This window comes from Alosa pseudoharengus, unplaced genomic scaffold, assembly GCF_046254945.1.
Source record: "Alosa pseudoharengus isolate Yale_2024_CS ecotype anadromous, Long Island Sound unplaced genomic scaffold, YU_APseudo_1.1 YU_APseudo_1.1_scf_12, whole genome shotgun sequence".
Classification (NCBI taxonomy): domain Eukaryota; kingdom Metazoa; phylum Chordata; class Actinopteri; order Clupeiformes; family Clupeidae; genus Alosa; species Alosa pseudoharengus.
In genome coordinates this window covers 15334653-15346659 of record NW_027468587.1, presented here as the reverse complement: position 1 = coordinate 15346659, position 12007 = coordinate 15334653, and the positions used below count along the sequence as shown (strand labels likewise).

The 12007-nt window shown below is 42.7% G+C and overlaps 1 protein-coding gene across 1 annotated transcript in view; it reads left to right on the top strand.

Annotated features, from left to right (window-relative positions):
- Positions 1 to 1709: 1709 nt before the first annotated feature.
- sh3bp5b (SH3-domain binding protein 5b (BTK-associated)) overlaps positions 1710 to 12007 on the top strand; it is a 19364-nt gene continuing 9066 nt past the window's right edge. The window contains exons 1-3 of the mRNA XM_076280224.1: positions 1710 to 2045; positions 2538 to 2600; positions 4678 to 4806. Coding sequence (XP_076136339.1) covers positions 1962 to 2045; positions 2538 to 2600; positions 4678 to 4806 — 276 coding nt within the window. The 5' untranslated portion in view covers positions 1710 to 1961. The remainder of the gene's footprint in view (positions 2046 to 2537; positions 2601 to 4677; positions 4807 to 12007) is intronic.

Here is a 12007-nt window from a genome sequence, read left to right as displayed (position 1 = left end):
CACCCTGTTCCTTCCACCGCATGCAGACCATGAGACAACCTTCCCCTGCTTGTCAACCACTGCCTTTCTCCATCGTTCCTCTATTGAAAAGCATGTTTGTTGAGACTATTCATAAATAGCTTCTCTCTGTTATTGGATCAAGCACGTTGATAAAAGGTAGCCAGTGTTATTTCATAGAGAGCAGACTCGACACATCCAGCTATTGTGCACACATTCTCTCACTGAAAATGGTTGTTCAGAATGAACAAACCCTGAGATTGATGGACTGAATTCAGCCACAGTCTTTCCCCAGGTGATTTGACTGAAACATTTCCAAGTTTAGTAAGTGAACTCAACATTCTGAATGTCAAACAATAAAAAGCAGCAAATAAAAAGTAGGCCTACACATCTAGCGGAGTAATCACAAACCAAAGCTTCTGCATCAGCTCCATACAATTTATGTAATTTGGTCAGAGGGACATTTTTCAAATATGATAAAATGTGTTATTTGAGTGTGGTATATTATATAATTCAAAAAAATTTAAGCTTACCAAATGTAGGTTATATTACTGTCCAGTTGATGTAAAAGCTTGTTTTGTCTATTGTTAGGTATAAAATCCCACAACATTAATCAGATTAACTATATGTTAGTTTTTGTCAGGAGGTGGAACAAAACATTTTGTTATGGCCTTTGGTCTTGCTGGAGCCAGCCCCACCAATGGCAGCACTTAAAAGAATAAAATTAATGATTTCCTGTGCTGATTTAGCTTCCCCTCACACCACACTCCTGGGAACTGTGAAGCACTACAGATCTGGTTGGATGTCCTTGTGGTGACCAGGTGCTTTGTCCACATTACATAACTGTCAGACAACCATCCAATCCTCCGATCTGTATTTTCCTAGTTTGACAGCAGGAATGAAGACAAGGTGTGCATGTTTGTGTCTAAGGGGGAAGGGTATCAGGGTAGCTGAGCCTGAACACCGTGAAGATGTTATCCTTAGGATGTTATCCCTGTCCTTGGAGTCCCATAGGACAACTGCAGAGCTGACTGTTAGTTGTAAGGTCATTTTCAGTTGCAGTCATCTTGCCTGAGCATGCAGTTCAATACTTAGAGATTCAGTTCTTTGTCTGCCCATAAGGAATGAGGGATGTTATGCAGGCCTACAGAAAATTACTATAGTGCCTGAGCTTGAGGCTTGAATGCCTTCAATTGGATACCAGGTTAGATTACAATGGTTCTTTTGTCAGCGGGATTCATTTAATTTCAAAGAGGAAATTCTATCTCAGAATCAGTCATGTATGATGGACAATGGCATCAGCTGCGACTGCAACACACAGCTTGGTTCTGACGTAGGGAGAGCATTCAAAATGACAACTAAACAGAATTTGTAATTGTGTCTATTATGTCACAGTTAATAGGCTACCTACCAAATACAGCCTGCTGTTACAATCCATTTTAAGATTAAGCGGATATGGTCACTGCTGAAAGAGCAGCATGTTTTTAAAGAGGATTTTCCTTTAGCCTATCGCTTAAATTATTACTTTCTTTTGATGTCATGTTGAAATACTTGGGTAGGCCTATTTCATTTTGGTAACACAGAAAATACAAAATCAGTAAACGATTTGAAGAATCACACATCAGCACACCAGTCGATTAGTCTGAGACTATCCAGCATTATACTGAGAAACGTAAAGGGGGCGGGTCGCAATGAATTATCTCGCTTGCCTTTCAGTCATTCCAGACACATGCCGAAGACGCACAAGGTGAAGTCTGCAGCTGAATGGATGGGCTGAATGCACGCTGGACCACGGCCGATCTCGGTATTTAATGGGTAGCCTACCTAATTATTTGAATTTTCATAACAAAGATTGAGTATAGATTGAGGTTTTAGCGCCAACGTGCAGAGAAACAGACCGCTTCCAGCCTTTTCAAGAGGCTGGCTTTGTTCTGAAGCACATAAATCTCTGAAATTTGTACGAGATGGGTACTTTGGAGAAGGAAAATAGGTCAGACGAAGAAATAGAATCATCATCTGAGGAGGAAGAGGTAGACCCCAGAATCCAGGTATGGCAATTATTTTACATATAGGTAGCCTTGTTGATCAAATGTTGTCGTCTATTGATCATGTCTGAAGTTGTGTTAAAATATAAGAAGCCGTAATAGCCTATTGCCATTCTATCATGCTACTGCGAATGTAGGCTACGTCTTCACACGAATATTAAGACTTGCCCTAACATTGCATGTTCCTCCGCAATATTAAAACTAGCCTATACGCTCCTCTGGCTCGTTACACAAATATCCTGACTAGGCTATTGGAACACGTTCTTGCTGGAATGAAATCAGTCCATGACTAATAATTATTGTAATGTCACAGAGAGATTGAAAGCTCATTGAGGTGTATCACCAATTTCCAATGGGGATATTTGCATCTTCTTACCATTAGTCATACTGATTAATTTTAGTTTGAAGATACAATAATCATTGTCATGTTTAGTTTCTGTATGAAGTTTGGCCTTCCTGTCTTGATGTGAATTATTTTGTGCTTCCTGGCAACAGGGAGAACTTGAAAAACTCAACCAATCCACAGATGACATCAACAGATGTGAAACGGAACTGGAGGTAGGCGACCTGTTCATGTTACATCAGACTCTTTAAAGGGGACCTGCAAAATCACCTGCACCTATACTCAATTACAATTTGTAATTTGTAAAAAAAATGTGATTTAGAGTAAAACTGTTTTGCCTTTGACAACAAGACTGGAGAATGATCCAAAGGTGATTAAGAGGTATTATGCAAATAGACTCTGAACTTCGGAGGTACCCAATGATGCAAAGTTGGGATAAATCTGTCCATGGGCCCCTTTAAGCCAGAGTGAAGCTATTTGTGCTGTGCTGTATAAGGTCATTTTGCAGCTGTTTTAATTAGGAGATGGGTTTTGCTGTTCAACAACTCCACTTTTCCCTTGGCAGCCATAGTAAGATGCGTTGATGCTGTGTGTGCCAAGCAAAAACGTGATGACTTCTGAGTCTGAGTGAGGAATCCTCAGTGCTGTAAACAAGGTTATCCACTCAAACAAGAGACACAGATATCAGCTGAAGACCTGACCACATGATCTCTCTCTCTCTCTCTCTCTCTCTCTCTTTTTCTCTCTCTCTCTCTTTTTCTCTCACTCTGGCCTGCATCTCTGCCCCTCTGCTTGCTTGGCGTGGATCTCTGATTGGTCATTTGTTTGGGGGAATCTAAGCATAATAAGGAGATTAGGTATAGTCATGTTTCATTAATATAAGTGGAAATGAGGCCAGACTGTAGGGGACCTTGCTCAGCAACATGCATGCATCCATTTTGTTTCCTATAAGTGTGAGGAGATGCAAAGGATCTTGGGAAATTTTTTTGAATTGACTCATTGACAAGGAATAATTTTCATACTATGAGGAAAATGTGTGCCATTTTATGTCATGGTTGTTTAAACTGATTTTGGAATTGTTTGTAAAAGAGAGCCTTGTAGAGTGTAATGGAGAGCGTGAATAAGACAGTATTTCTCTGAGGTTCTTGGGTGATTTGCCTCTCTGAATAAAAATCAAGAGAGAGAGGAGGAGGGGGAGGAGGAGGAGGAGGAGATCAGCACACACTGGCACAGTTCAGACAGTACCTCATAACACTATCATTTGCTTTAGCCAAGAGCACTTTGACTGTCATGTAGCTCACACTGCATCCAGTGAATGTTATTTACACTTCACTCCACCATCCCCAGGAATAAAACAAGAAGTGGGGGTATGTGTGAGACTTGTGAAAAAGAGAAGTGCCCCTCCACCCCCATCACCAGGGTTGTTCTTTATTCCAGGTCAGGTCTGTTTGAGATCAGTTAGAGAGGAGAGGAACAAATTACTGGGACACTGTCTTATGTCTGCATTCTCTATGGTTGATATTGGGGCTGATACTCCCATAATGTTTGGATGTCTTTTATCTATTTCATTCACAGTTGGGTGTAAGTCCTTGATACATTGCCTTTGCTGGTTGATGACCTACTGCGACAGACCTTTCTAAGTAAAAAAATCTATTGATTTCTAAAATGTTGTAGTCTGAGATGGGTGGCTTTTAGGTTGTTGATTTGAGAGTGAGGTTTCAGGTGTCTTTGTTTTCTCTGCCTGAATGGCTGTCTTTGATCAGCTGTTTTTCCAAGCTGTTTGACATTATGGCACCTATTTTGCCCACAAAAGGTTTTTTGTTTGTTTTGGTCAGAGAAGATGAAATCTGGGGAAAGAGTTTATAACTGAATTATCTTTGATAATGTTACATTGTTTGTTATACAGTGTTGGGCTTGTGGTTTTGCACAAAAAGATGTGTGAAATGTCTTGTGTAAGGATACTTTTTTAAAGATTATTGCTTAGTTTGTTGTTTGCTAATGTGGTTGGTTCGACATAAATATCCTGCTAATTCAATTTAGAGTTAGTTGAATTTGTGGACACAGTTTTTCTTAGGAAATGCAGACTCGCTTCCTAGAAAAATGACCTCAAATGCTTTGTTGATCTGTGTGAAAAGTGTTTTGTTTGAGCCCATTTTAAGCAAAAGTGGTCAATATTTTTTTAGCCTACAAAACTTTGATCTTTAATATCCCTTTACTGACTTTTGACCAGGAGCCTGTTCTGTGATGTTGCTGGTAACACTCTTCCCATCAATTCCCTTTTCTTTCCATCAGGATGCAAGGCAGAAGTTCCGGTCTGTTCTGGTGGAGGCCACTCTGAAACTGGATGAGCTGGTGAAGAAGATAGGCAAGGCTGTGGAAGACTCCAAACCGTACTGGGAGGCCAGGAAGGTAGCCCGCCAGGTATGCACAGACGGTCAGAGGGCTACAATTCAGACTTTGGTGCACAATTGGTTTGCATGTCGTTTTTTTAGATGCCCTACATTTCCAGGATTTCAAGGGGAACTCCACCAGTCTCTCAAAATTGTATTATACAGTATGCAGACCAGAACAAATGCATTTAGAGTAGCCAATATTTTGGATGCATGCGTGTATTCTTTAGTCTGTAGTCATAAAAATCTTAGAATTCATTAATGATTCACTGTAAATTTAATTACCCTCCCCAGATTTGTGTTGCTTGTTGTCTGTATGAGAGATGGCTTGGAGCTGAACATGGGCAAAGTTTACAATTTCACATTGTTGTAGGGTAGCCGAGTGGTGCGGCACATCATCACACACAATTTCAGTTCCCTATTCTACAAATGCCACGCTATTATGATAGCTATGCAGCTGACATCTGAGAGATAAGAACACTGACGGTTTTATGCCACCATCGAACAGCCCTGACAGAAATGAGTAAACACATTGATGCCATTTTTATTAGTTTTTTTCCCCTCAGACTCCTGTGGTCCTCACTGGTATGAGATCCACGTGTCTGTCGATGGCAAAAGTAGGTCACAGTATAACTTGAACGATTTATGGAACTCCTGAAAAGTTGGTAGGGAGTCTATTGCTCTGACCCAGATTTTTCACTGACGTGGCAGAGACTTTTTAGGGTCTATACTCCTGGGCTGACCGAGAAAGGTTACAGCGTACCTGAGGGATTGGCAATGAAATTTTAAAAGATTTCCCCCTTTTCTGTGCCACTCTAGGAGGCAGACACTAGAGCTTAATTATGAATTGGGCTGCTGGCTCTCAATCTGTCGTGTTAAACCTCGACAATGTGGAAGTTTGTGTTTCCTCCATATTGTCATGTCAGAGCCCAGTGGCTGCTGACCATCACCCAAGTGTGTGCTATATATCTGTGGTGGTTAGTGAGGTTCCCATTTCACTGTAAAGTGCTTTGGGTGTCTGATAAAGATCATTTATTGATCCTGGAGGAAATTAAGCGCTATATAAATGGAAGTTGTTATTGTTATAGCCATAAGAATACATTAACATGTACATCATACAAACCATTCAAATAGGATGGAATAGAACAGCCTATAGAATTCATAGTTGTTCTGACCAAACCCTACATAGACAAAGGGGCTAGCAAGCTTTATTTTGTGTGAAGGGGTGTGTCTGAGAGACCACATTGATGTCCATTAGGAGGGATGGTCAGCCATATGATGTTCGCCTGGTGCATGTAGCCCCATCTGTCCAGATGCTGGTGTTGAAGCTGACTAGTAAATCAGTCAAAATATATCTGAAACAGAAATAATTTAAAGGTTTTTTAGATCAGTTTGCCTCAGATACTGTACATGAGGAATGATTGAGGGCATCGCTGCCACAATTCACAACATTAATTGTCACATTAAGAGTGAGGCAATATTTGAGGCATATTGCTAAATTTGCAGGCGTCCCCCCCCCCCCCCCCCTCGGGAGTGATGCTTGTGGGGGACTGTGAGGGACGGGGGGGGGGGGGGGATAGGGGGTGGTGGGGGAAGTAGAGGAGGAAGGGCACGTCTGTGTAATCAGCACAAAGCCCCCAGGAGGCTCATTTACCCAGAGCACACTGGCTGGCCCATTGTGTGCGAGCTTGATAAAGAAGTACTGCAGAGATGCCAGAGAGACTCTGGAGATGGATGTCCGCTCACCGCTTGAGTGGACGAATCCTTACTCACTGGCACAACACGAGGAGGGGGGGTGTGGGGGGCGGCGGAGGGAGTTGGCAGTCAAACCCAGAGTGTTTTCTTGGCGTCTGCTATTGTTTTGGTTTTTCTGTTTGTTGTGGTTGAAATCCAGTATGTTCCATCCTTGGCTACACAAGAGACTTCACACTATGGGTGAAGAAGTAAATATGGAATTGTACACAAATACACACTTAACCACGTTGCCTATTACATTGTGAACATGAATAACTGCAGGGTCATGTACATATTTGTATTGATCATCACAAGTATAAGTAGTAAACCAAATGCATGCAAAAAATGCATGATTGATTGCAAGCCATAACAGATTGCATATGGAGTATTCATGTTGCACAAATAAACCATCACCCCACACTTGCCCCTCTCTGTTGCTTTCTCTCTCTTCCTTTCTCAAATTCAAATTCATGATGGTCATTCATATTGCCAAAGCAGTTATTACAATAAATCTGGACATACAGTATATACATATCAACAGATTTTTTCTCTCTCTCTCTTCCTTTCCCTCCCTCCTCCCCACTGTGCGTGGTCTTAGTCTGCAGTCTCTGGCAGACTGCGCTGGAGTTTTATCTGATAGGTGACTGCAGTCTCTTGTGCAGCCCCCACTTCCTTCTCTCCCTCTCTTACCCTGCACCAAAATGTCTGTTCGCCGCCAGTCTGTCTGAAATGGAGGGCTTCATGTTCATGAAAGGGAGACACTATAGGGATGTATAGCACCCATTTATTCTCACATCTGTTCTGTGTCATTCATTTTCTATTTACGAGTCCTGAATGGCATGAAGCAATAATGCATGTGGCAAGTGCAGCACTTGCTTCAGTAATAATCTGCTGCTCATTCACATTGTCAGATGCACACTCTGTATGTAGTGCAGTCGTAATAAATAAGGTCATATTTTTTCCGGTGAGATAAAATGCTGTTGATTTAGCCCTGAGCACTAGTGGGTCTAAGGGTTAGTTGTTGCCTAAGGCATAAACAGTTTAAAGAGTTTCTGCTTCCCTTTCGATAAAAATCACATTTGTGGTTGGCTGTAAAAATCCATAACTTCTTCCCACCCAAGGCTTTAGAAGTTGCTTGTTTCTTATACCAATAACACCGGCACTTATTGCTATGCACTGTAAGCATTTTGAAGGAGGCTTGCATGCTAATTGTTGCTCGCTCCTCCATCCTGAAAGTGAACATGAGCTTCACCAAAGTTTTAATCCTCAGGATCAGCCAAGGCCATTTGGCATTTCAAACTTTATCAGCTCAAAAGTTGTTATTTTTTCTTTCTTCTAAAGGAGGCCATGTTTTCCACAGACTTTTCCCCTTCTTATAAAATATGCATCTGTTCAACTCCTCCCTCACTCTAGATAAGAAGCCCACTTTACATGTGTGCGCTTTCTTGGTTATGACTGAACTGTCTCTGTGGATTCTCAAGTCGTCTTTCAAGGGTTTGAATCATGAAGTTTCGAATTCCATTCATCTGTGTGCATCCTCCTCTCCCCTCCTTTTTGCACTGTACCGTGTCATTGTTATACTCCTGTGAAGAGCTCAGCTGGCTGTGATCAGTATACGGGCGGAGTTTGCCGTACATGGGGGTGTGTGGTGAGAGCGGTGGGGGTGGTTGGCTTTGGCACGGAATTCAGGGTGGATGTGCCGAGAGCACAGGCTGTGGTTATCTGTCCCCCTCTCTGATCTCATGCTGTTACAGATAGTGATTTTCTTCGGACTGCGGAAGTGCCCCCCTCTAGCCCCCATCAGTTCAGCCTGGCTGATATGAGAGGCCAAGACTGACTGCTTCTCTGTCAGGCTAGGACCTGCCGTATAGGGGATCTGACTCGCAGCAGCAGCGGGACACAAAGCTCATGGATTCAGACACGTCCCCACTGTTGCTGCTAACTGCTTTAAGAAGGAGCATCTCTGTTTGAAACTGTTTAAACTGTGCTGCTTCACGTTGATGTGAGCAAGCACTAGGGGTAATTTATGAAATTCTGTGTTTGGCAGACGGTCAGAGGGAAAGGCGCCAAACCGAAGGGCCCTGTGCCAAAGAACTGGCGTCACCGAGGCCCTCAGCACTGCAGAGAGTCACCATCACTCCTCTTATCTCGCTGCATTCCTGTCTCCTGTACCATCCTCTCCCCTCTCCTCTCTTCCTCTCCTTTCCTTTCCTCTCCTCTCCTCTCCTCCCCCTCTCCTCCTCTCCCCCTCTCCTCTCCTCTGTCTTATGTTTTTCTTTGCCTTTCGTGATCTCTACCTCTGACTGCTTCATTATCTTGCTCTGTCTTTCCTCTGCTTTTCACCTCTCTCTCTCTTTCTCTCTCTCTACCTGTCTCCCCACACTCCTCCTTTTCTCTCGCTCCTAGCTGCACTCTCTCTTTCCTTGAAGTGTGAGATTTGGCAGGTGTTTTGCTGCAGAGTAGACGTGTGTGCCAGGACTGGAGGGGTTGTGATGAAAAGGTTATGTCCCCTCACTGACTCACAGCTTCTGTCTGTGAACTAATACAAGGGACTCTTAACATTATATAATATGATGAGGCAACACAGTTATCAGCAGTGCCCTTAATGAGTAATGACAATAGAACAGTGGTACAATGGTAGGTAGTAGTCTGCAGTAGGTCTATAGGTTTTTTTCATGGCTCCCACACACACACGTGACCCACACACACACGTAAATATGCACACACACACACACACACACAGACACACACACACACACACACACTAAAGCAGTATCAGAGGTTTAGGGTGAGTGGTCTGTCATGGCTTGTCATTTCCAATGAGCAATGGAAACATCTCCGTTCTGGTTTGAGGTCGGGCGAGTAGTCACTGCTCTCACTCTGATGAGCTGCCTAGTGAGGCATCAGTAACCCTCCTCTCTGGGACTGTCAGGCGACGCTCCGCTTCGCCCTGCTCTACCCTGCCTGTAAAAAGTAGCCTGGTGATTTCATGTGGGTCATATCTATTCTGTGGATCGTGGAAATGTAGGCCAACAATGAAACAAAATGGATCGATAAATAAATAAATAAAAGTAATCTCAAAATGGGCCGCAAGATAAATTTGTCCACAGCTGCACGAAGGCTCACATGGGCTTTCTGTGAAGTGTCAGACTCTGCACTGGCAACGGTGTCAGGATATCTTTGATCAGTGTTGCTCCACTTTCATAAATGAAAAAAATCAAGACAGCAGTCTGTTTTCGGTAATGTGACAACATCACTTTCTCTCAAAACCAATAACTGTGTTGTTATGTATCTATTTCCTTCCTACTGACGAATTCTACTGAGGGATTTGTATTTGTGCTGTGATGTTTGACATCCCATAGTTAGATGAATCAAATTCATACCGTTTCATGTGGTTCCTAGAAGATGTGAATGTATTCATTGGTCTCATGTTTCCTCCATGTATCAGTATGGTAATCAGACAGTAAACTGATTAATTGACCTGTGAACCTGTTTTGGTGAATGGAACATCCATCAAAATCCTGGCAGCGAAAGATCCCTGAAGCCGTGATAGTTTCTTGCTGTCCATGCTGCCGTGCAGCACACTGCTATTACAATATTTGGAGCAGAGAAGAATAAGATTCTGGTTGTTAGTAGATCAAATAAACCATCATGTTCCAGAGACTGCTCTCAACATTGTTCTGTTAGCCAAATCAGATGACTTTCCCTTTGAAGAATGCCTCCACCCGACACTCAAGTCATGTCAGAATAATTTTCCACAAGCACCTCTTCATCAAACACCTCTCCCTTTTAGACTCCCATGTGTGGTTTAATAATTGAATAACCCCAAGCCAGATCCACTTTTCACATTTACTAACAGAGTTCCTATATTTCATCATTGGAGCAGAGCTACTGTGGAACTTTTCATTAAGGGGCTCTGACATCTATAAGCCTGGTTGTGGCCTGGCAAACTTTCCTCTCAAGATCAAAATGGGAAAAGTACAAGGGCTTTGGCAGAGACGCAGCTAGAAGATTCAGCACTGTAATGGGCTAATGAAGACGTGCACTGATAGAGAGTGCCCAGGATGCCCCAGGAAGTGTGTTCTTGGAAAAAGATAAATGAATTTTTCTGTATGGTTGTAACTGAATACATACTTTTCAACCACGCCAGTGTCATGACACCTACCTCTATTGAAACTTAAAGAGGGTGGATAAGTAAGTATCTAGTCTGAGCACTGTGTCAGCTGCCTGTATAGATGCAGAGATGATGATACAGACCTGAAGCCCCCACTGTTCCACGTTTTTGGCTCATAGGAGGAGCAGAGGAAAGAGCATGTACAGTAGGCCTACTGTCAGAAGGCCACGAACAGCTTGCTATAGCACAACCAAGCAGAATGAGGGGCACAGTTCTTTTTTGTGCTGTAGTGAATGACCTTGTTCTGTTATGTCAAGGGCCCCACGGTTTACTTTAATTTTCTAGCTGAATTTGTGTTGACCCACTGACTTGTTGACGACTTCATAAAATAGTAGTTTAGCAAACCACAGACCTGTTTTGGTTGTTTTGACCCAATGGTCAGAGGCTTGGCGCTTCCCCATTAGGACAGACCCAAGACGAGGTCAATTTCAAGTTTATTTAATTGCAGAGGGTGAGCATCGGGCATTTAAATAGCCAGTCTATGGGGGGAGTTATGGGGGTGGCTATGTGTATGTCCTCTACTAGTGAAGACAGCAGCCATCTGTTTTTCCTTCTGTTCAACTGACATCAGTTCAGACATGGGCTCAAAATAAAAAAGACAGATATTTTTTTTGTGTGTGTTACTTTTCTCCAGGGCGGAAGCCTGCTTTATCATGACAGATAATATAACCCCCTTCATGCAGCTTTTGTGTGCGGTCATATTCGCTGTTTCTTTTCTCCCAGTATTTCAGAGTTTCAAAGACCGCAACAGTCCTTTTGTCAGTTGACTGAAGCAAGTCGTCGTCATCATCACACATCGTTTGGGTGTCTTTGAAGTCTGAGTTTAAAAATAACTCCTCACACGGATCAGGGGAGAGAAAGAATGAAGTGATGGACTTTCAGTGCTTAAGTGTCCACTGAAGACCTTGATAAAGGGAAAAAAACAGGGAGAGTGGTGAGAAAAGGAGGACTGTATGATACTGATCTAAGATGTGAGTGTATGGACGGAGTATGTTCGCTACAATGCTGTACAGTACAGTTTTAGTGTAACAAACAAACAAAACAAAAATCCTTGATTTCTACTTGGTTTCAACCCTCTCTGAAATTTCCCCAAGATTTTGATACCATCCTAGATACCGTCCCCTAGCAACCTGGATACCATCCTCGCAAAATCCGGATGTTGCTAGGATGGTATCAGAATCATAAGTTGGTGACATATGATTGATTTCCACCCTTGATTGTAGGTAATTCTGACCCTGCATGTTTAAAGACTGTAGTGTGATCTGTGTGTTGCTGTATCTTCTTCCATAGACACCTTTAAAATTCCTTGTTGCCATTTAGTATG